The sequence below is a fragment of the Trichosurus vulpecula genome, chromosome 5 (genome assembly GCF_011100635.1).
Source record: "Trichosurus vulpecula isolate mTriVul1 chromosome 5, mTriVul1.pri, whole genome shotgun sequence".
NCBI lineage: Eukaryota > Metazoa > Chordata > Mammalia > Diprotodontia > Phalangeridae > Trichosurus > Trichosurus vulpecula.
In genome coordinates, this window is record NC_050577.1 from 183,866,782 (window position 1) to 183,892,758 (window position 25,977).

The following is a 25,977-nucleotide window of genomic DNA, read 5'->3' on the forward strand; positions in this document are numbered from 1 at the left end:
GTGCCTGAAGCAGCAGAGGCTTCTCCTGGAGCTATCAGCCCACAGACAGAATGTGTGAAAGTCACCTATTTGGACTTCCAGCAACCAGAATGGTGGAGTAAGCAGTAAGTCACTCTCACCCTCCCTTATTGATCCTGAAAAGCCCAGAGAATATTGCCCCAGGAAAAATCCTGAAATGGTGGAGGCAGCAGAAAGACAAGGTTCAGCAGTCTTTTAGCTAGGAAGGTAAGGGGATTAAGGGAAAGGGCTCTTTTGCTGTACTTGAGAGAGATCCTTACAGGATGGGAGGCATCCTAGCAAACCAGAGGCAAGCCCCAACTCAGCCAAACAGTGGGAGATTCTGAGCCCTAGGGTGGTGGTGCAGGCAATCACCAACACCAGGCACATACCAGCCACCAGCCACCAGCCACCACCACCAGCTCTAGCTCACCACCAGGTAAGGTACCACTCTTGAGCTGCCAGCACCTGAGGCCCCAGCACACAAAATCAGTAACCAGGCTTCTAGTCCCCATCACAAGTAGCCTGGGAAAATTCCCCCTGTCCTCCAGATGCAGAGATCAACTTTAAAAGCCAAGAAAAAAGTGAAGAACATGAGCAAAAACAACAAAGAAAAACAATGACCTTAGAGAAGCCCCCAAATTGAAAATGCCAAGGAATATTGTAGCCAAATTCCAGAACTCTCAGATCAAGGAGAAAATACTGCAAGCAGCCAGAAAGAAACAATTCACATATCGTAGAAACACAGTCAGGATTATGCAGGACCTTGCACTTTCTACATTAAAAAATCAAAAGACTTGGAATATGATATTCTATAAGGGAAAGAATCTTGGATTACAACCAAGGATCAACTACCCAGTGAAACTGAGCATAAACGTTCTGGGCAGAAGATGGTATTCAGTGAAATAGAGGATTTCCAGACTCTCCTGATGAAAAGACCAGAGCTCAATGGAAAATTTGATCTTCAAATACAAGACTCGAGAGATGTATAAACAGGAAAGAAAAAAGCAAACGTCATTCAATAAGGCCAAACTGTTTACATCCCTATATGGGAAGATGATACTTCTACCTTTTGAGAACTGTAACCTTATTATGGCTTTTAGAAAGGATATACATAGACACAGAAGGTGGGTTTAAGGTGATTTTGATGTGATGATAAAAAACCTAACTAAGGGGTTAAAAGGGATTGTAATGGGAGAAGAAGAAAGGAGGAGGCAGAAAAAGGTAAATTACATCACATGAAGAGGAAGAAAGAGATATTACAGTAGAGGGAAAGAAAGGAGGGAGATGAACATTGTTTGAACTTAAGTCTCATTGGATTTTGCTCAAGGAGGGAATAACATACTCAGGTATAGAAATCTAGCTTGCCATATAGGTGGTAGGAGGGGAAAGGGGAAAGAAAAGGGAGTGGGTAGATAGAAGGGAGGGCAGACTGAAGGAGGTGGTGATTGAAAGCAAAATTCTAATGAGGAGGGAAAAGGAGAAGGGGAAAAGAAAAGCATAAAGGGGTGGAGAATAGGATGGAGAGAAAGACACAAATAGTAATCATAACTGTGAATGTGTATGGGATGAACTCTCCCATCAAATGGAAGAGATAGCAGAATGGATTAAAAACCATAATCCAGCAATATATTGTTTACAAGAAACACATTTGAAATAGAGAGGTATACACAGTGCAAAGGTAAAAGGCTGGAGTAGAATATATTATGCTTCAGCTGAAATAGAAATAAAAAGCAGAGGTAGTAATCCTGATTTCAGACAAAGTGAAAGCAACAATAGATCTAATTAAAAGAGATAAAATAGGAAACTATATCCTGCTGAAAGGCACCATAGACAATGAAGTAATATCATTACTAGACATATATGCACCAAGTGGCATAGCATCCAAATTCTTAAAGAAGTTAAGAAAGTTACAGGAAGAAATAGACAGCAAAACTATACTAGTGGGGAACATCAACCTCCCCCCTCCCCTGAACTAATTAAATCTAACCACAAAGTAAAGAAGAAAGAAGTTAAGGAGGATTAATATAATATTAGACAAGTTAGATATGGTAAACCTCTGGAGAAAACTGAATGGGGATAGAAAGGAATATACCTTTTTTTCTCAGTGGCACATGGAACCTACACAAAAATTGATCATGTATTAGGTCACAGAAACCTCACAATCCAATGCAGAAAGGCAGAAATATTAAATGTGTCATTTTCACATTATAATGCAATAAAAATTATATGTAATAAAGGGCCATGGAAAGACAGAGTAAAAATTAATTGGAAACTAAAAAATCTAATCCTAAAGAATGAGTGGGCCAAATAACAGATCATAGAAACAATCAATAACTTCACACAGGAAAATGTCAATAATGAGACAACATACTAAAACTTATGGGATGCAGTGAAAGTGGCTCTTAGGGGAAGTTTTATATCTCTAAATGCTTACATGAATAAAATAGAGAAAGAGGAGGTCAAGAGTAGGTCAGGGCACACAACTAAAAAAGCTAGAAAAAGAACAAGTTAAAAATCCCCAATTAAATATCAAATTAAAAATACTGAAAACCAAAGGAGAAATTAATAAAATTTAAATTAAGAAAACTATTGAACTAATAAATAAAACTAAGAGCTGGTTTTATGAAAAAAAACCAATAAAATAGATAAACCTTTGGTTAATTCAATTAAAAAAAAAGAAAGAAGAAAATCATATTACCAGTACCAAAAATGAAAAGGGTGAATTCATCACCAATGAAAAGGAAATTAAGACAATAATTAGGAATTATTTTGCTCAACTGTATGTCAATAAATTTGACAATCTTAGTGAAATGGATGAATATTTACAAAAATATAAATTGGCCAGGTTAAGAAAAGAGCAAATAAAATACTTCAAAAACCCAACTTTGAAAAAAGAAACTGAAAAAGCCAACAATGAACTCCCTAGGAAAAAAAAAATCTCCAGGACCAGATGGATTTACAAGTGAATTCTTGCAAACATTTAAAAAATGAATAATTCTTATACTATATAGACTATTTGGAAAAATAGTTGAAGAAAGAGTCCTACCAAATTCTTTTTATGATACAAATATAGTACTGATACCTAAATCTGGAAGAGTCAAAATAGAAACAAAATTATAGACCAATTTCCCTAATGAATATAGAAGCAAAAATTTTAAATAACATATTAGCAAAAAGATTACAACAACTTATCATGAGAATAATGCACTATGACCAGGCAGGATTTATACCAGGAATGCATTGCTGATTCAATATTAGGAAAACTATCAGCAGAATTAATCATATCAACAACAAAGCTAACAGAAACCATATGATTATTATCTCAATAGATGCAGAAAAAGCTTTTGACAAAATACAGCACCCATTCCCATTAAAAACAGTAGAGAGCTTAGGAATAAATGGAATCTTCCTTAAAATGATATGTAGCATCTACCTAAAGCCATCAGCAAGCATTGTATGTAATGGAGATAAGCTAGAAGCATGTTCAAGAAGATCAGGGATGAAAAAAGGATGTCCAGTATCACCACTGTTATTAATATGGTACTAGAAAAGATTGCTTTGGCAATAAGAGAAAAAAAAAGAAATTGAAGGAATTAAAATAGGCAAAGAAGAAACTAACATATCATTATTTGCTTAGAGAATAAAGTGAAAAAGTACTTGAAATAATAAACAACTTTAGCAAAGTTGTAGGATATAAAATAAACCCACATAAATCATTGGCATTTCTATATATTACTAACAAAGCCTAACAGCAAGTGATAGAGAAATTCCATTTAAAGTTACTGTAGACATTATAACATATTTGGGAGTCTACCTGCCAAAACAAAGCCAGAAAATATATGAATACAATTACAAAACACTTTTTGCACAAATAAAGTCAGATCTAAACAGTTGGAAAAATATCAGTTGCTCATGGGTAGGCTGAGCTAATATGATAAAAATGACAATTCTTTCTAAATTAATTTACTTATTCAGTGCCATACCAATCAAACTATCAGAAAATTATTTTATAGAGCTAGAAAAAAATAACAAAATTCATCTGTAAGAACAAAATTCCAGAATATCAAGGGGATTAATGAAAAGAAATCCTATTAAAGGTGGCCTCACCATACCAGATCTTACATTGTATTATAAAGCAGCAATCATCAAAACTCCTTTGTACTGGCTAATAAATAGGGTGGTGGATCAGTGGAATAGGTTAGGTATACAAGACACAGTAGTCAATGATTATAGTAATCTACTGTTTGATAAACCCAAAGATTCCAGGTTCTGGGATAAGAACTCACTATTTGACAAAAACTGCTGGGAAAATTGGAAAATAGTACAGCAGAAACTAGGCATAGACCAACATTTTATACCATGTATCAAAATAAAGACAAAGTGGGTACATGATTTAGATATAAAGGCTGATACTATAAGCAATTTGGGAGAGCAAGGAATAGTTTGCCGGTCAGAGTTATGGAGAATGGAAAATTTATGACCAAACAAGAGATAAAGAACATTATGCAATGCAAAATAGATGATTTTGATTACATTAAATTGAAACATTTTTGCACAAAGCCAATGCAGCCAATATTAGGAGGGAAGCAGAAAACTGGGAAAGAATTTTTACAACCAGTATCTCTGATAAAGGCCTCATTTCTAAAATATATAAAAACTGAGTCAATTTTTTACAAGTCATTCCCCAATTGATAATGATCAAAGGATCTGAATAGTGGGTTTTCAGAGGAAAAAATTAAAGCTATCTATTGTCATATGAAAAAATGCTCTAAATAATTCTTGATTAGAGAAATGCAAATCAAAACAACTTTGAGGTACCATATCGCACCTATAAGTTCGCTAACATAATAATAGAGGAACATGATAACTGCTAGAGAAGATGTGGGAAAATTGGAACACTAATGCATTGTTGGTGGAGTTGTGAACTGATCCAACCATTCCAGAGAGCAATTTGGAACTATGCTCTAAGGGTTATAAAAACATAAATGCCCTTTGACCCAGAAATACCACTTCTATGTCTGTATCCCAAAGAGATCATACAAATGGGAAAGGAACTCACATGTCCAAAAATATTTATTGCAATTCTTTTTGTGGTGGCTAAAAATTGGAAATTGGAAAGATATGGCTGAACAAGTTGTGGTATATGAATGTAATGGGATACTATTGTAGTATAAGAAATGATGAAGAGGCAGACTTCAGAAAAACCTGGAAAGACATGAATGAACTGATGCTGAGTGAAGTGAGCAGAACCAGAACATTGTACACAGTAACTGCCACAATGTGCAATGACTAACTTTGATAGACATCTCTTTTTAGTAATGTAGGGATCCAAGACAACTGCAAAGGGCTAATGAAGGAAAATGCTGTTCGCATCCAGAAAAAGAAATATGGATTTTGAATGCAGATTGAAGCATATTATTCTCTCCTCTCTCCTACACAAGGCAGAAAAGTCCCTCCACTTCCCACCTGCAACCTCCACACAGGGGCAAGAGAGAGGTTAGACATCTCCAAGTTAAGGGCTATCTCTGTCCTTCTGCTATTTCTCCTCTCTCTCTCTCTCTCTCTCTCTCTCTCTCTCTCTCTCTCTCTCTGTCTCTCTCTCTCTCCATGTCTATTCCTTTTTGTTTCTTCTTTCTTGTGGTTTCTCCCACTGGTTCTAATTCTTCTTTACAAGATGACTAATGTGAAAATAGGTTCAATGTGAATGAGCCTATATCAAATTATGTGCTGTCTTGCTGTGGGTAGAAGGGATAGATGGAGAGAAAATTTGGGACTCAAAATCTTATGGAAGTGAATGTTGGAAACTAAAAATAAATAAATAAAATTTAAAAGTATTCTTGTCTAGCAATTAGCCTTGGTGAAGCGTGCTAGATAAATAAAGGATGACAAATTCTGTAAATATTTGTATATATAACTACAAAATAATGACAGGTTCCAAAGACCAGATATGAAAATCACTCATTACTTTGTAACTGATATATGTGTATGATATGATAGGAAAGTGGGAAAGGGCATCTGTGTGGAGCTTTTGCAGATCATTTTGGCAAAATTATGACAGATGGATCTTGAAACCTTTCTATTTCATTGAATGACCATTTTCCCCTTGATGTATTGTACTTAATTTTGCCAGCTAAGTAATTCTTGATGTAGCTCCAGCTTCTTTCCATTTTGGAATATCATGTTCCATGACCTCTGATCCTTTAATATTGCAGCTGCCAAATCCTGTGTGTTCCTGATTGTGACTCCCTGATATTTTAATTGTTTCTGGCCACTTGTAGTATTTTTCCTTGAACTTATTGTTCTGAAATTTGGCTATATGTTCCTTGGAGTCAATATTTTGGGATCACTTTCCTAAGGTGATAGGGGAATTTTTTCAATGCCTGTTTTGCCCTCTAGTTCGAAGACATTAGGGGAGTTTTCTTTGATAATTTCTTAAAAGATGCTGTCCAAGTCCTCCTTTTGATTATGGCTTTCTAGTAATGCAGTGACTCTGATATGTCTCTCCTGGATTTATTTTCTATGTCAGTTATTTTTCTCATAAGGTATTTCATATTTTCTTCTATTTTTTAATTCTTTTGAATATGTTTGACTGATTCATGATGTCTCATAGAGTCATCAGCTTCCACTTGCCAAAATCTAACTATTTAGTAGTTATTTTCCTCAATTAATTTTTGTACTTTCTTTTCCATTTGGCCAATTCTGCTTTTAGAGCAGTTTTCTAAGTTGTTGATTCTTTTTTTCATAATTCTCTTGCATCACTCTAATTTCTTTTCCCAATTTTTCTTCTACCTCTCTTGTATGATTTTTAAGCTCATTCTCAAGCTCTTCCATGACATCTTTCTGGGCTTAAGACCACTTCACATCTTTCTTTAGGGTTTTGCCCATAGGTGTTCTGACATTGTTGTCCTTTTCTGAGTTTGTGTCTTGGTCATCCCTGTCACCGTAATAACTTTCCATGGTCCGGTTCTTTTTGTTGTTGTTGTTTTTTGCTCATATTTTTTTTCCTTTTTCCTTTCTTTTAAATTTGAGCTCTGCTCCCAGGGTGGAAGGTGCACTATTTCTAGCTTTCTGTGCTAGTGGCCACAGGCCCTGGCTGTTTGTCTTATGCTTCAATGATGTTGCCCTGAGGCCTCTGTGGGACCCTCGTGTCTGGTGCTGCACTGACGGGGAGGACAGAGTGTTGGATGGCAGTGCTAGAGGTGGTAGGGGCCTGGCAACTTAGCTGGTGCTGAGCTGGGGTCCTAGTGGTGGTATGTGACATGTACTGAAGCCTGGTGGCATGTTTCTGCATTTTCCCATGGCTAAGCATGTGGAGGTCTGGCCTCCGGAGGCTGCCTGTTTGCCTGGGTCTATGTTGAATCCTGGCTAGCCAGACTTGGCTGGAAGCTGCCTGTTTGCTTAGACATTCACAGGACTGGGGTTTACCTCTTTCCCCAGGGCTATGCTGCAGCACATAGGGGTCTGCCTTCTGGAGAATGCCTATTTGCCCAGGGCTACACTGAATCATGTAGTAGATCTTAGATCTGGAGTTTGTTAGTTCCCCTGGCTATGCTAAGGCTCATGGGGGGTCCTGGTGTTGGTGTTTGCCTACACTACCCCACTGCGGCTCAGAATCTCCTGCTGGTTTGCTGAAGTGGAGCTTGCTGCTGGCTTATGGGGATGCTTCATGTCCTGCACTGCGTTCCCCTTTCACTTGACTGAGATGGACCTGTCCTGTTAATCTTCTAATTTTCTAGGGTTGAAAGATTGTTTTGCCTCATGTCTTTTCTGGTTCTGACATTCCAGGATTTGTTTTGGGGCTGTTTTACGGTTGTTTGTAGGTAAGCACGGAAGAACTATAGAGATTTACTGCTTATTCCACCATCTTGGCTCCCTGGAAGTCCCTGAATTTTTCATTTCCCTTTCCAGTGTGATTGTCAGGCTTATAGATCAAGGGAATGTTGTTGATATAGATTACTGAGAATAAAACTCATTCTTAAAGCCCTAATGTTATCGTTTTCATTAAGTGTGAGAGATATGTGGTAAGTCAAAGTCTGGTTAGTTATATTAAGAACTGCCTAAAAGTGGGGGCTTTTTGACTAGTCATTAATGGTCCAATAGTCTATTAATGCTCAATTTAGAAAGAAGTTTCTAGTGGAGTGTCTCAGGGATTGGTTCTTGACCCTATATTTTTTTTAATCAATGAGTCAGGAAAAGACATAAATGATTTCCCTGTAGAAGACAAATTAGAATAGATGTTTGACCTCAGATGACAGGAGCAATGGATGATGGTTGTAGCTGCAGAGAAATAGATTTAGGCTAGAGGATTTCCTTTACACTAGAGGTCTTTAAGGTAAGACTTGGAAGACATTATCAAGTATAATGTAGAAGAGTTTGTTTTCTAAATATGGGTTGGACTAGATGACCTATGAGGTCTCTTTCAACTCTGTAATTTTATGATTCTGAAGGCAGAATGAAGGGATTGCCATATGCAAAGCTGAAAGGAATTTAAGACCCCTTTGTAGCCTGAGACTGTTTTATTTTTCTTTTGTAAGCCCTGTATCTAACATAGTTCCTGGCATATAGTAGACACTAAAAAAAATTTGTTGAATTGAATATAGTCTGACCCTATCATTCTCTGAATGAAGAAACTGAGTCCCAGAGACTTCAAGAGTTACTCAAAGTTATCCATAGCAGCAAAACAAATCTGTGTCTTCTACTGTCAAAGCCACTACTCACTGGATGTGGGGAGCAAGACAGAGAAAACAAGACAAAAATGACTGAAATTTTGATCCTGGCTTCCAGAAGAAAAATAAGAAAGTCAAGAAGTGAAACAGATTTTGGAGAAAGTAGAAGAGGGGAATGGGTGATGGATTTGAAATTATGGGATCTGGGTTTGAATTCTGGTTCTTCTTCTTACTGCCTGTATCACTTTGGATAAGTCACTTCTCAGTTTCCTCATTTGTTAAAAAAAAAAGTGAAGGGAGTGAATGTAAGCAGAATGGCCGTTGTTTTCTTTGAGTGACTCAGTTTATCTCATTGAGCCTTGCTGGGTGCTGGGCCCCAGACCCAGAGCCCTGTTAGGTGTGGAACCTTGGTGCTAACTCCAGGGAGGGCCTAGTTTACATGTCTGGGACAGCAGAGGCTTTTAGACCATGTGGGTTTAGGTTCGCCTCTTTGTGACGATTCATGGGGCTGGCTAAGAGGAGGTGTTAACTCCAGAGCCATGCCCTATTGGGTGTTAACCTAGTCTACGTGGATGTGAACCTCCCAGGGTCCTAGGGGGAGGGGCCAACTCAAGAACCAATCAGCTCTGGTCATTCAGGTGACACTTGATGATGTCAAAAACTCTATAAGAGGAGAGAAGACAGCTTGAAGATCCCTTTTCGGTTGGAGCAGCAGTGGTGGCGAGCGTGACTCTGGGCCAACCCTTGTTCTGAGCTCTCAGGCTGAACCTAGATGTTGGTAACTATGAATTATATTGGGTCTGTCTGCTGATATTTGTAATTTGTTTGTATTTTGCTCTGAAGTTCAGGGTACTGGTTTTTTCCCCTGAACTAAATGAATGTTCTGAAGTTCAGGGTACTGGCTTTTTCCCCTGAACTAACTGAATGCTGTCTGTATGCTCCCCTGAACCAACTGAATGCTGTCTGTATGCTGGATTAAAGTAAGCTCGTCAACCCCTTCACCTTGCTTTCCTTGGTTAAGCAGATCAAAAGAACCTGTGCTTTCCCAGCGTGCCGGTAGCTTTCTGGGTGCTGGCTGTGGGTGGATTTTACACCCCCACAGAAGCTGCTAGCTGGATTGTTAAAACAGTGAAGAAGACAAATTTCTTCAAGATTCTTCAAGATAAAAATCTATGTTCTTTTGATGCTAGTGAATTTACTTTTTGATATGCTAAATGTGAGATGAAACAGGAAAGCCTGATAGATATGTCCATTAACCAGTTAGACATGGGGATTGAGTCTTGGTCTGAAGCCAGATAAGGAGATTGGGAATCATCTGAAAAGGGATTAAATGTGGAACCAATGAAAATGGATGAAATTGCTGAGAGAGAGATAGCTTCAGGTAGTTTACTCAGCATCACCTAAACCCATCATATATTTGGCTTCCTAATCCAGGATTATTCTTATTGTTGAAACTACACATAAGGTTCTATCTCATTGAGATACATTTTCCTAGGCAGGAAGAGCAACCAACAGCCTAGACCAACACTGGATTTTTACTAATCCTGGGAGGCAGGGTATTGCCCTGATCTTTTCAAACCTGGCCACTTTATATTGCATCTCCTAGCTAGAATGCCCTACACTTGTCCTTTGTTAATTTGTATCTTACTCTTCTTACAAGACCTAAATCATGTCCTCTCACAAGCCTTCTCCAACTACCCCAGCTCTCAGTGATCATTCTCTCCTATAAATTAATACAATGCCTATGTCACTCATTTGGTATTCAACCTATGCTATTTAATGGTTACCTATATGTCCATTCTCCTAAGTAGATTGTACAATTCTTGTGCCATTGGCCATATTTAATACTTTTTTCTGTCCTTTATGTCTAGCATAATGTAGAACACCTACACTAGGTATTCAATAAATGTTCGTCTAGATCAGGGCTGTCCAAAACACGGGCCATGTGCCCCCATGTGACCTGACTGTGTCCACCACAAGCATAGAAATTGACACATTTGTGTCAATTTCTGTGCCTGTATTAAACACAGGAGGGACACATAAAATTGCACTGTGGGCCGCATGTGGCCCACGGGCCACACTTTGGACATCCCTGGTCTAGATGATATTGATCAAAACCTGTGGCTCCAAAAGTAAACCCAAGAGTGTGTGTGCAAGGAAACTCTGTCCTGTGAGATTCTATATGATGTTTCTGACTGTTTCCACTCCAGTGCCAGAGCATGAAATTGAATAAGACAGGAAATCTTTGGTATCTTCATTTAGAAACCATTAAGAGTAACAGATATGATAATTTATCTCTTTTTCATATCTCAATGGGATGGACCACTTATGTGTATAAGATCTGCCTCTTCTTCCCCTCCCCCCACATCCAAGTCACTTGGACAGGCCCTGTTATATTTTTTCTACTTGTGGCACTCTTTTCCCTGTTGCTATGACACAGAAAGGAGCCTAAGATAAAAGGCAGAACTAAATCTATAGTTCAGTGACTTGTTCCTCTACGATCTACCCAAGCCTCTAACCAACTATGCAGCTGTCAACTCAGAATTTGGGTACATAATTAAGAAGGAGGAGTTCCTTACAGTGTTTTTCCCACTTCCAGTGGAAGTTTGGCAACCAGCAAGACAAGCAGATACATAGGTGATTCCATTTTCTCCACATATAGGATCCCATTCTGTCTTTGAACATGTGCATCCCGAATTGCAATTTGAAAAGAGAGCTCGTTCATAATAAGAAACTTGTCTGGTTCTGTAAACAAATGTAACAATATTCAATATTACCAATTAGCAGGACCACAACCCCTACCCGAACATGAAATTTTAAAATAATGGCCTTTAGTTGAGTCAGTATGCATGAGGATAATACTTGTAAAGAGTATTTTTCAGGAAAAAAAATGGTGCCCAAAGAAAATATTCACACATCACTCAATTCTGAGAATCTTTTAGGTACTCCAGTGGCTAAATATGTATTTGAGGTTGGAAGCACCAGTATACAAAAGCTACAGTCTTTGACTTTTGACTTCTAGTCAACCTTTATTGAGTTCCGCTTTTACTTGGACTTGCTTTTATAGTCCCTAAGCAAACGTGACACATACACAAAATGGCCAGGGAAGCAAGCACCAAGTGCATTTTTTTTAACAATTTACCACCCTGGTTCAATGGATCTATAGATCACAGGTGATTATTATAAGGTAATTCCCTTTCAGAGTGGTTATCACAATCTCAGTATTGATATAGTTTGTGACAGGATTCTTTTTTTGATCAGACCCATGATTTCATGTGATCATAGCAACATAGATATAGTGACTGAAAGAGCTCCAGAATCCATCTGCTCCAACCCCCTGATTTTATAGGGGAGGAAACTGAGGCCGAAAGAGTGTTAGTAACTTGCCTAAGATCACACGCTGGGGAAGCACCAGAGAAGTTCTGACTTCAAAGCCATTAATTTTTGCACTTTCCCATGGAATTCTCAATGAGAAAGCATCTTTTGCCAATGCTGATTGGCACACATTCTGCAACTTAACAGTCTTAGAGAGTTCTCTGAGGGTACTGATAGGGTAAGTGATTTGTCAGAAGAAAGACATACCCAGGTTTTCCTGATGCTGAAGCCAGCTTTCTAATCACTATGTCAAACTACAACTAAGTGGTTGCATGAGGCAAAAAACTAGTAATTATATCTATTAATTTCATTTCACAAGTATTTATTATATACCTATTACATTTATTTACTGTATACCCAGTGGGTGCTGGGTGGTGAGTACCCTGGGTGATGCAAAGATGAATGACACTATCTTTTCCTTGAAGAAATTAATAATGAAGAAACAAATGAATAAATGAAAAGGTATTTACTAAGCACTGTGTTAAGTGCTGCAAATCAAACAGAAAAACAAGATAGTCTCTGCTCTGAAAGAGTTCATAAGGGGAGATAACACATATATCAAGTTTATTTTTATTAACATTAAATTATTATTATTTAAAGTAATATTTATCATTATTAATAAAATTATTTTATCATCTTCTTTAAATAAATTCATTTTATTAAATTTATTATTTGTCATCATAATAACACATTCCTATATCACTTTTGAAGTTTACATACCTCATACATCACAACAACCCTATGAAATTAACACTGTGAGATAAATTATATCCCATTTTACTAAAGGGGAAATGGAGGCACAGAAAATTTATGTGAATTTACCAGTCTCACATAGCTAATAAGAGTCAGAGGTAGAAATTGAAGTTAGGCCTTTGGACTCTAAGGTCAGTGTCCTTTTATTTCAGGAAGCTGTTTCTTTTCTATAAGCTAGAAGAAGCCCAAAGTCTTATCGAGAGGTATAATACATTTCAGCATGCTTTATACATTTGAAATACCTTTATAGCTCAATTGTATTTCCCTTCTCCATCCTCTCTCCCACTCATTTCCCCATTGTCTCTCTGATCTTACCATAGACTGTGTCTTCTATGCCTCCTTTGTTTATACATTCATCTGTTCTTTCATCCATTCATTCTTTCACTTTTCCCTCAGTCATAACTCTTCTTCCTTGAATTGTGTTTTATGAATCTAATTCTTCCTCCTCCAACTCTATTTAATCCCCATCTCCCTTACTTTTCGGAGGATGCCTCCAGAATTTTCTGCCAACTATCATTTAGTTCACTCACAACTTCTTATTACTCTAGTTCCCTTGAGCTTTCCTTTCTCAGTGTTATGGGATCATGGATTTAAGGGGCCTTAGAGATCATCTCCTTCAGCCTTGACATTTTACATATAGAGAAACTGAAATCCAAGGAGGTTCAATGACTTGTCTATGTTAATGCAGGAAAGGTAAGTAACAGAAGCAAGATTTAGACACGTCTTGTGCCTCTAAACCCAATTATTGTTCCTACTGAGTCAGTTTTCCTCTTACTGTTCTCTTACTTTGTAGTTCCTGTTTTCTTTTTTTTTACTTTTTTCTCTTCTCACTTCTCCTGCTTTCCCTATTTTATAGGTTCTTCCATCCAAAAGTTCTGGAGTCTTTGGGTTCTGTGATCTTTGCTCCTTCCTTTCTCACATAGAAACCCTGTCATTTTAGTCTTATATCATTGCACTCCAAGACCAATCTTAAATGTAACTTTGAGAACGGAATAAGTGAAGATCACTAGTAGTATCAGCAAGGAGTATTTGCTAGGAAGGGACAATATTGGTCCTGTCAACAATAACATTAACTCATTTCTGTAGAACTTTAAGGTCAACAGGGTCAACCTACCTTACAACAGGGTGCCTTGTAAGAGAAATAATGCAAATATTATTACCTGCATTTTCCAAATGTGGAAACTAAGGGTCAGAAATTTGAAGTGACTTGCCGAGGGTTACATGGCACATGAGTATAAGAGCTAAGATTTAAACCCCAGGATTCTGACTCAAAGACCAATAACCTTTCCTGTAGGCCATGCTGTTTCCCCCCATTTGTAATCAATGTAGGGCGATTTCAGTAGCCAACCAGACCACCCAAACAAGAGTCTCTTACCTGCAGTTCTAGGCCAATTTTGAAGGTTTTTCTCCTCCTAATTAATAATTTTTATTTATGCCTTTCTTTTTTTAATCAGAAGTAAATGGCAACATATCTCACTCATTGAGTCCCTTCTTTTGACAAAGAAAACTAAAGCAAAGTCCAATAAATAAAGTAATATATGATAGAATGTCCATCATTGCATACCCATAGTCCCCCACTTCTAAACTAAGAAGAATGAGATAAATTTCTCCCTCTTTTCTTGGAGAAAAGATTAGTCACTGTAATTAATCTGAGTTGGGTGGAGTTTTAGTGTCATAGTCACTTCTCTTTTATTGTATATTGTTCTCTTGTTTCTCCTTGCTTAACTGCATTAGTTCATACACATTTAAGGAAAGCAATCAGAACAGCGATGGGCTTCACTGCCATGCCAAAAGGAACAGAAGATAGTTAGTGGACCTTTGGTTTCATTGATATCACTCCTGGATAAGGAAATTCTCTCTATCTGTATAGGCCAGCACTGCCTCTTCAATTTACAATCTTAGAAAATTTTGAAAGCTGTATTTAAAAAAGCTATATGTAACAGAGACTGGCAGCTTCATATCAAACCTCTTTCTCTGGCTTACTGTATACATGCAAATGCCCCCAAAATACCTTGAACCTAGCTTTAAAGTGACTTTGGAAGCAATTCTTTTTCCACTATGCCATGGTGTCTCTCATAATGAATGACACTATTTTATGGTTTTATTAATTGCATTATAGGTAATCTTTAAGTTCTATAAAGGCTTAATTCTATAAGTTCTAGCCCAGCACTTCAGCATGGTATAGAGGGAGGTCAGGGTTCTCAAAGGCTATACTAGTGGATCACAAGTCCTGATTGGTTTGACAATGCTAAAGTACAAAGTTTTCAGATATGGTATCAGCAATAGAACAAGTCTCTATGTTGGCAATTTGAGGACATGGGCTAAATAGACTTGCTGCTAAGTGGTCACATGTCCCACTTACTTTTGGAGGCTTAGGCAATCACATGGGCTAAACATATGGGACATCAAAGTTTTGGCTTTTATTTGAAACAAATTAGCACACAAAAATAAGCTCATGACTTAACTTGAGTTACCAGGGACCACAGTGCAAAAAACTTAATACAGTTAGCTCATAATCATTAAAGAGACAAGGTACAACCTGATCTTTGTAGGGGTAGAATACATTTGGGACTTAGTCAATGAGGTAGGTTCAGATCATAAAAGAAAAAATTAGACCAGAGCATGAGGTATTGTTGTTTGTCCATTGTTCTGGAAGAGGACCATGACATCAGGAAGGAAGTGAGAAGTTATTAATATTCTATGATGAGAATGAGTAAGGAAGTGATAGGCAGTCAGCCAAATGGACTCTGAAAAGAAGAAGCTTCTTACCACTTACACAAAAATTCCAGGGTTGTTGCTGTTTGTCCTTCACTCTAGTAGAGGACTATTACATCAGGGAGGTGGTGCTATGGCATGCAAGTAAATCAGACTTAAGCAAATGAGGGCTGTGCAAAGTCATCAGCCTCACTTTTTCTTCTGGAGCCATCTGGGTCCTATGGCTACATGTAGATCAGGACAATTGGAGATGGCCCAGGATACAGTGGGGGACCTTGGACTTTTCAAGGTAATGTCTTTAACAGGTCTCAGTTTGACTGAGGCAAAGTGCATTCAATGATTAAGGCTTAATAAAAAATGAGGCAGAGAATGGTCTCTTTACCTAATCAAAAAACAAATCTATCTAGGAGGGGAAGATCCTCAAGGTTTCTGGCCAAAATAGAAACAATAGCTATTTACATTCACTCTGAGCCAATCGGGGCCCAAACAATGACTAAATTGGGCTTGGCCTGGGACCTATTGTTGATAAGTCAATGAGTGCCAGAGTAATGTAGGGTCAAGGCTGGTCTTCAAGAAAGAAAACAGAAAGGTTTCAGAGATTAAAATTTACATTCTCTTTGGGCAGAGCACCCACAGGTAAGGTTGTGATATCTTATGTGGACAGAAGGAAGGGGGAGAAAAAGGAAGGGAGAGAGAGAGAGAGAGAGAGAGAGAGAGAGAGAGAGAGAGAGAGAGAGAGAGAGAGAGAGAAAGGAAGGAAAGAAAAAAGGAAGGAAGGAAAGAAGGAAGGAAGGAAGGAAGGAAGGAAGGAAGGAAGGGAGGAAAGAAGGAAGGAAGGAAGAAATCCATATCACCAGTGGGCAGTTCCTTTCTACTTGCAGAGGTGGTTGTTTGTCCTTCATTCTCTAAGAGGACCATGACATCACAGCAGTGATGCCATGACATACAAATACAAGTGAATTGGATTTAAGTGAGAGAGGGCTGTGCAAAGTCACCAGCCTCACTTTTTCCTCCAAAGTCATCTGGGCCCAGTGGCCAGATATAGATCAGGATAACTGGAGATGGCCCAGGATGCAGTGGGGGACAGGGAACTGATGATTGATCAAAAAGCAGTTTCCTGATGGTGCACTCAGATTATACCTAACTTTCATAATTTCTTTCAGATAGTTACAAGAATGGCCATAGTTGCACAAACTGAGCTAGCTGTTCAGTTATGAGGAAAATAGGAGGGAAGACTTGCTCAGGCACGTCTAATTGGTTTCCTACTTCTGATGTTGTCAGCACAGGGATGCCAAATATTTAGTCTAAAAGTGCCCAGAACAGAAAAATACAAAAAATGGGAAAGGATACAAGCAGAATGAAGAGCATTTTCCTGCAGTACACATGGCCTGTTGTAAGAAAAACTAGTCCTAGACAACCAGCAGTTTTTGTGCTCTATGCCTACATATGAATAAAAGAAAAATAGAAAATAATAATAAATAAGAATAGTCTATGATACTTATTTGTCCCCAGTGATAGTGGCACAGTGGTGGAAAAGAGGGTAAAGGGTGCTAAACTCACATAGTTTTTAAATGATCTATGAACTTTAACTTAGCTGTTAGAAATCTAAATGTGAAATTTTTATCTAACAATCAATGAGTCATAATCCCGCTCAGGAAATGAATCATATCAATGTGAAATTTCTTCTCTAAATGAAACTGGACAACAAAAAGAAATTGTTACTTAATAGAATGATGGCTCATAGATTTTTCTCAAGAGGGATAAAAGGAGGAAGTAGTAAAGTTGCTTTTATTGTGCATTCTAGGGCAAGAAGAAACATTACTTAAAGGACATCTTATTAGTCATCTTATTCTGCAGTAATCATGACAAGCATTTTCAAGAAAGACACTGCTGGTTTTATTTTACTGCTTTTCTTTGTTGCAATGGGAGTTTCAATGGTCGGAAGAGTTTAAAATGCATCAATAAAACTAAAGAACAAAATATGAATGAAGAATGAGCTAAATAATTGTTCTTTGAATGTCCAATAGAATTCTTCTATAGTTTTGTTTTAACCAAGGATATTTTTCTTTAATAATTCCTTAGGATTTGTTCAATTTTATTTTCAGAGCTTAAGGTTTTTTTTAGCTTTTTTATAATTTTTGTAGATAAACATCTCTTTCCAGTAAGTTCTCAGTATGACAGCATATAATTATGCAGGATAAGCTCTGCTAGTTTTTTTTATTTCCTCTCTGTTTTTAATTAAATTAACTAAAATTTATTTATTTTTGTTAGTTTTTTTTAAAGAAACATTTAATTTTATTACTTCCATAGTAACTTTATTTTCCATTTTGCCTACTTCTGTAATTAAAGTCAGATAAATGGTTCAGTAGGGGATAGAAAGAATCCAGCCTTAGGCATTTATTAGCTATGTGTTCTGGTAAATGACTTAACCTCTTTCTGCCTCAGTTTTCCCAACCACAAAATGAAGATGATAATAGCACCTACCCCTCAGAGTTGTGGTGAGAATCAAATGAAATAATATTTATAAAGCACTTAGCACTAATTGTAAAATTTCTTTTATACTTTGTGTTCGTGAATTTTTAAGTATCTAATTTTAGTTACATGTGCACTTTATCATTCTTTTCTGTTATTACATGTTTTCAGAGATATAATTTTGTCCTCTGAAGACTGCTTCACCAGTATCACAAAACTTTTGACATTCTGTCTTATTATTGTTCTCTTTCACAAAGCTGTTAATTACTCCAGTGATTTTACCCTTTTACCCATTTATTATTTAGGTTGTAATTATTAAGTTTACATTTAGTTCTGTTTCTTTTTTATTGTCTGTATGCATTTATATTTTCATTTTTTCTGATTTGTAGAGAATGGATTTAATACTTCTGCTTTTTTGTATATTTAAGGGGACACAAGAGCAAGTGGAATTATGGACTTGAAATTCCTTTTTCTGACTTTATCTGTGGGCTATATAAACCAGAGTGATTTTTTGAAGTACTTTCATTTGGTTGGGAAGGGGGTGTGTTGTGGGTAGAAAAAAGCCAAGCAAATGAGAAATGCAAAGAAGGAAGCTTGGAAAATCAAAGATGGGCAGGTAGAGAATAGGGGAAATTGGAATCAGAGCTGCTACCACAGTCTACATGCTTAACTATGCCATTGAGGATTAAGGTGAACACCACAGAAGCAAGAAATGAGGAGCCAGTTACAGAATCTTAGAGCTGGCTATTGACAATCTGAGAAGCATGAATGAGGCTACTGATGAGACTTCCTTGCACTGACTTTGCTCTCCTGTGTTATTTTGGGGAAGAGACTTTCTCTTATGTTATTCTTCCTATACTCTTGCCCTATATTTGATATTTTGCCCCTACAACATGGCCTACTTTTATAAACTAACATGATGCTGAAAAATATTAATATTCTTCAGTGTTTCAATTAAGAAGATGCCATAAATCTTAAAAATCTAAAATTTAACTCTCTGTTCACTTCTATATATTTTTTTCTTTTTGTTTGTCTTTCTGTTAGATTTATTCATTTCTGAGAAAGGATCATTGGAATCTTCTATATTTATTTTACTTATCCACATCTTTTTGACATTAGGTTAAATTTTCTTTGTTAAAATTTAGGTTCTAGGTCATTTGGTTCATATATATTTAATAATAATAAAGTATCATTCAGCTCAAATCATGAACCACTTCCTATATAAAGGTTCACCAGATTCCTCTCCCTAATTGTTAGTGCCTCCCTCTCATTCATTCTCTTGTATTTCTCTTTTATTTATTTTCTATGTTTTTTCCATATATATATTTATATGTGTATACATTGTTTTCTCCAATATAATCTAAGTTTCTTCAAGTTAGAGAATATTTTATTTTTAATCCCTATATTCCTACATCCCAGCACAATCCCTCACATGCAGTAGGTTCTTAATAAATTCTTGTTAATTAACTGTTTATCTATGGTAACTTTTAAAATAACATAGTTTTCCTATTTCTCAAATTGTTAATTTTTATTTTTACTTTTCATAATTCTAACTCTTACATTAGATTCATGAAATTTTTTCTTGATACTTTCATTCTGTACTCATCTTTTAAAAGTGTGTTTATGTAGCAGAGTGCTGGACTTTGAATTCTCATTCTTTTGCCTTTTTTCTCATTTATTGAATTGATCAATTATTCATATTAAAAGTTACCAATTGTAAGATTTCCTCTACTTATTTTCTGTATTGATTTTTACTCCTTTCCTTATTTTTTAAGGTAGTATTCCATTGCTGTGAATAGCTTTGTTCATTAGGGGTAGTCTATTTCTGGAATACCAAATTTAAGCTCCCTTCTCTATTCCATTCCATGTTAATATATACATATATATATATATATATATAATATATATATATTATATATATATGTCCTCATTATAATCTCTCTTCTGCTTGTATGTTTGTTTATTTTTTTGTTATTTTGTTTGTATTTTCTTTGGTTTGTGGGGATTTCTGATATTACTCACTCTTAGAGACATTAACTCATTCATGAAGGAAGCAGTGACATGGTGGAAATCATTTGGTATCCCAAGTCATCATGTACACTTTTACTCTGTGCCTTTAATATGACCACTCATCACTCTTATATCCAATGCACATCATCACTGGCTTTACATCTCTCCTGCCACCTAACCATTATGAGTATTGGTTGTACTTAGAGACTTATAGTTGGCATCTCCTGAGTTGAGACATACTTCTGGGAAACATAAATCTTACTTGGAAAAAAATAATCTCTTCACATGTCAATTCACATGTCCAAATCTCATTATTAGCCCCTAATTTCCTAACAGAAACATACATCATCAAACCATATTCCACAAGAATGTTTTTTAATGGTGCACCTTCCTCCTTTGACGAAAAAATTTGCTTTCCACCCCACACCATACCAGTACTTCCTTTCTATTGCTTTTATGCTCTTCTCCCATGGCTCCCCACACATTTTAGAATTATATATGCATATATTTTCTATCACTCCCATTTACTCATAACCAATAGTTTATCAGATCTAATTATTCTAAAATTCTATTTGGGACCTTATTATTTTACTTGCTTGTCTTTTTGTTAGATTTATTTAAATTTGAAAGGAGGATGCTGCTGTCTATAGAAATTATTGTCTTATTTTCTAGTTCTTCATGCAGTTTGATTAGCTTTTTCTTTAGGTATTTAGATGCTGAATGATTCTGTATACACACATACATATATATGTTTATATATGTATGTGTGTATATATGTATAATCTTTGCATTGGTAGTTTTATTATCAGTGCTTTTGATATCCAAAGTTTGTGTATATACTTTAGGAGTATGTAAGACAAGTCAACGGGATGTTCAAAAAACTCTTAGTTCTTAGAAGACCAACACAGCTGATCATCAGACTTCAGCATCTGCCTACATCTGCAACAGTCCTTCCCTCTGCCTTCATCTAGTTCAGGTTGTGCTGGATGACTAGCCATATGCATGATATATACTTCCCCAGGCAGACGCACAGGCAGGCAATCATTATCCACCCAGCTACTATATGATGTGTCCTCCCTATGTCTCACCTACCATAGCTGCGGCACACACCTCATATATTCCTTTCTCTGGTTCCCCATATTCCCCAACCCACTGAGGTCCAGGCTGCAATAAAAAACAAAACAAAACAAACCATGCAGATGGTATTTTGAAAGGAGTGTGGTATCCTTCTAGAGACTTACCCTGAAGGAAGAAGAGACAATATATAGGACATATGCTCCCTATTTACCTAGCTCTGCCCTAGAGAGCCAAGTGTCATACTGTCCAAACCCTTGTCCAAACTACTTCCAGGGGGTAGGAACACCTTTTCTGGCTCTCATTCTCAGAGAAGGATAGAAGATTCAGTAGTGCTTCCTAGGCATTTCCCTCCACTTTTGGAAGAGGTAATAGCACATCACCCAGACCTCCATGGGGCTCAGGTTACAAAAATCACAGTTAGACCAAACTTTACTTTTCCAGGAGTGTTGGACACTTCCAGGACCTCAGCCTCAGAAGGAATGACTTAACCTCCCCACAGCTTTGTTTCTTGCCTGAAAATTGAAGGAGTTGGACCAGATGGCCCCTGAGGTCTCTTTCATACTTAGATATAGCCTATGCAATATTCATCCTATGCTCTCGGAATGCACATTCCCTAAGGCTAAGAATAAATTTGAGCTAAATATTTTTAAAAGAAACACTTTTTAAAAAATCCAAGCAAAATGTTCAGAATCATAGGTGGCAAATAGAAATTACAATCAAAAGTGTTTCCAATTAGATTGTAAATTTTTTGAAGACAGGAACAGTGTCTCATTAATTCTTTATATCTTTTTCAATGCCCAGTATTGTACTTTAGACACAATAGGTATTTAATAAGTCAAGGAAACTTGGGTTCTAGTCATGGCTTTTCCATTATTCATATGTGGGGCCCCATAGAAAATCACTTCAACTCTCTAGGCCTCTGTTTCCCAATCTATAAATTGAGAGAGTTAAACTAAATTATTTTAAATCCCATTCATTCTAAAATCTTGCGATTCAATGACTCCAAGTCATAGGCATAAGAGATTGGCAACTTTCTTGTGTCCTATATGCAATATACTTCCCCCAGAGCATGATTGGCAAACAATGAGAATCTCAGTTACATATAAACTTACATAATCATCATAACATACCCTTGATAGGAGATAGTTAGGCCAGCCACATCAGAATTATCACAGCCCATTGCAAACAGGGAAAGCATTAGAAGGTAGCCAAAGAATGAAGATCCCAGATAGAGTTTTGAAGCTCCAACCACACTGATCCTGAATTTTTTCATAACTAGGCCCCCAGAGAATATTCCAAAGGCTACTGCGGGAATATTGATAAGTCCTTGGGAAACAAAGAAAAAGTCATTATGAAGTGAACTGACAAATGTTCTACCTCATATTTTATGAGTATTTCCATATAACTGAGTAGTCTCTTTGTTTCTTGAATATTTAATCTTTTAAAATAATGAAGTAGAGAGTCGTATCCTCTAACACATAAAAATTTTTTATTGTGCTTAATGGCTCACAATTAGAGTTGTGAAATAAGGAATCTATACTCTACTATGAATGCACAGGTCAACGGCTAATTTATTGTTGTTATTGTTTAGTCATTCAGTCTTTTCCAGCAATTTATGACCCAGTATGATGTTTTCTTGGCAAAGATACTGGAGTGATTTACCGCTTCCTTCTCCAATGGATTAAAACGAAGAGAGGTAACATGACTTGACCAGGGTAACATAGTTAGTGAGTGTCTGCACCAAATTTGAACTAGATCTTCCTGACTCCAGGTCCAGCATTTTATGCACTGAGCCACCTACATATCTCCAAGGCAAACTGAGGTTAAATGACTTGCCCTAGTCACACAGCAAGCAAGTGTCTGAGGCCAGAATTGGATTCAGATCTTCCTGACTCCAGGCCCAGCACTCTATCCACTGAGCCATCAAATTGTAAATAGCACCTCACAAATGTAGCTCCAGAATTCAACCTATTCTAGCCCAGTCTCCAAGATACAGGCCTGAATCGAATGACAGAAAGTTATATAGTAAAATATTTCTTGAACTTTGACCAAATACGTAGAAGTCTATCAGCTGGTTGTTGTCCTTCAGAATTGAATAGGACCAAAATGTTGGGATCACTATGCTGGGGGCAGTGTACAGTGTGTCTGACTATGGCTGAGTAGAGTAATGTGAGCTCAGAAGGCTCTACCACAGGTTGGGCACAAACAGTACATCTAGAGTCCATATAAAGGAGTACATAAGATATATGGTGCAAAAGCAGACATAGTCCTTGAACTCTAGGGAGAGGGCTGACTGTAGACAAAATTTTGATGATGTAAGTGTTTCTTCTTCCATACTCTCCTTCTCCAAATTCTGTGCAGCTCCAATCCCTAGGCTAATGCCTCTCCTTGCTATCTTCAGGTGCATTGTACCATTTCACTTTCCTCTTATTAAAACCTGTTTTCAGAAAAGAATCTGAAACTGATTTATGCTAAAGTATAAATTGAAACTCTTCATTTTAGAGATGAGAACTAAGGACCACAGAAGTTACATCACTTCCCTAAGATCACCCAAGTAGCAAGGCCAGGATCTGAATCCAGATCTTGTGACTTCAAATGCAGCTTTCTTTTTATAACACTCCCCTGCTGCATATATTGAGAATGGTTCAAATTTTAACTTTTCACAAAAATGTTTCCATTATAACAATATTAAAATTGTAAATTAAAAGAATAAGTACCAACAGAAAAAAATTACAAGCATCACATAGCAGAAATTATGTGGGAAGAGATGATCGCACACTCTGCCTCAGAGTTCATTAGGAATCTGTTCCTTTCTGGGGAGACGAAACAGACTTAGAAATAGAACACAAGAGATTCAGAGCTGAAGTCACCTAGTCTAGTTGTTACAGATGAGGAAATAGACTCAGAGAGGCCATTTAGGCTCTCTGGTTTGAATTGAGAACTTCCTACCTCCAGTCTGGTAGCATATGCACTATATGCAACACTTTTTATTGTTGTTCAGTCGATTTTCAGTCATGTCTGACTCTTCATAACCCCATTTAGGGTTTGCTTGGAAAAGATACTGGAATGGTTTGCCATTTCCTTCTCCATATCATTTTACAAATGAAGAAACTGAGGCAAGCAGAGTTAAGTGTTAACTTTAAACGGGTTAAACCCAGGGTCATATACCTAGTAAGTATCTGAGGTTGGATTTGAATTCAGGTCTTCCTGACTCCAGACCTTTTATCCACTGTACCACCTAGCTTCACACTGCCTCCTATAGAACTCAAAAGAAGAAATAATTGCATAATCTAAAGGAATATTAAAAGAAAAAGTTATGGTCTTAGGTTGGTTAGGGAGTATAGTGAGAAAATTGTTGGATTGGGAGTCAAAAGATGTGGGTGCTAATACCTGCCACTTCCTACGTGAATTGAGGGCAAATCACAACCTTTCAAAGCCTCAGTTTTTTCATTTGTCAAATTTAAAGTGTTGGGCTACATGATTTGTAAGGTCTCTTCTAGTTTTAATATTTTAAGAGTCTAAAACTTCTAATACTAACTTTGTTCTGAAAAATCTCATCTAATCTTAGCATGTTTTTAGTTCTGGGGTCCTACCTAGGACAGTTTTAAGGTAAAGTTGGGCTGTCAGGTCCACTCTTGAGACACTATTAACTAGTAACTTATTCAGATATCTAGGCACAGTTTAAGATGAATGCTAGTGCCTTTCCAGGCCTAGAAATACCCTGGCCTTTGAGAGAACAATTTTAACATAAGTTTGATCCATGTGTGAGCATAACTTCCTGGGGCTACTCTTGATCATAGGAAAGTGAAGTTGTCAGTTATACCATGGACTTCTGAGGCTGAGTTCATTCTAAAATTAATGAGATATAACATTTCTCATAGATTTACACCCAACAGTAAGATCTATCTGGATGATCCTCTATAAAAATGAGAGTTCTTTATTTTTTTAATTACTTTTTCATTTATATCTTCTTTTTTACATCACCAAAATTCCTCCCAATATTCTTCCTTCTTTCCCATAGTAGAAGTCCATCTCATACTAAAATAATATCTTTAAGAAAAAAGAAAGAGAAAAAAATCAGCAAAACTGACTAATTTTACATTGTAAATATTTGGTTTTGCTTTGTTTGATAGCATGATTGAAATTCCTATAGTTTTATATTCCTCTGATGCCTAGTAAATTTTGTTTTAGCCCTTCATTTTTATTCTATGCATCCTTTTGCTTTTTAGATGTGTTTCTTATAAGTAAGAGATTGTGGAAGGAAGAAATTTTATAAAGAAGAATTTTTTAAAAATTAATTCAACCCATCACTCTAATATTATTGAATTGTTTAATCTATTCACATGTAAAGTTGTGCAAGGTTGCTATTTTCTCTGTCTCTAATGCTGTTATTTTTGTCTGAATTAGATGTTTTCTCTCTTCCTATGTAAAAGCAGTGCAGTACTTTAACTTTTCAGTTATTTTAAATTAATCTACTTTAAAACAACTCTTCCTCTTAGCTTTCTTCCTTTTGTCCTTAAGCCCCCTCCCCATTTGTTGTTTCCTTTCCTAGATTTGGAGTTTGTTTAACTTATTAATTAATTTTCTTTCTTCCTTTTATCCATTTATCTAATTTTCCCCCTCTTTTAAAAAAATAATCAAGAAAAATTGCCCTCTATCTTCTTCTTCAATCTATTTTATTTGTTAGGTTTTTTTTTTAATTTCATTTTGTTTGTCTCAATCTCATTATCTCCCCCACCCCCTTTTGTCTATTCTAAACTTTTGTTCTTTGGCTCTGATGCTCATTTTTCCCTTCTTTAGTCTCTGTATTACTCTGGCAATTAAAATTTCTAAGGCACCAATACTGTTTCCTCTTCTGAACTATTTGTTGTTTTGTAAATCTTCCCTTCTCCTTTTAAATTTGTTGCTG

General features: G+C 36.6%; 1 protein-coding gene across 1 annotated transcript in view; it reads right to left on the reverse strand.

Annotated features, from left to right (window-relative positions):
• LOC118850574 (solute carrier organic anion transporter family member 1C1-like) overlaps positions 1–25,977 on the reverse strand; it is a 103,171-nt gene that overhangs the window by 20,575 nt on the left and 56,619 nt on the right. Inside the window, exons 9-10 of the mRNA XM_036760071.1 lie at positions 22,199–22,394; positions 11,246–11,411 (exon numbers count right to left, since the gene is read on the reverse strand). Of these exons, the coding sequence (XP_036615966.1) occupies positions 11,246–11,411; positions 22,199–22,394 (362 nt within the window). The remainder of the gene's footprint in view (positions 1–11,245; positions 11,412–22,198; positions 22,395–25,977) is intronic.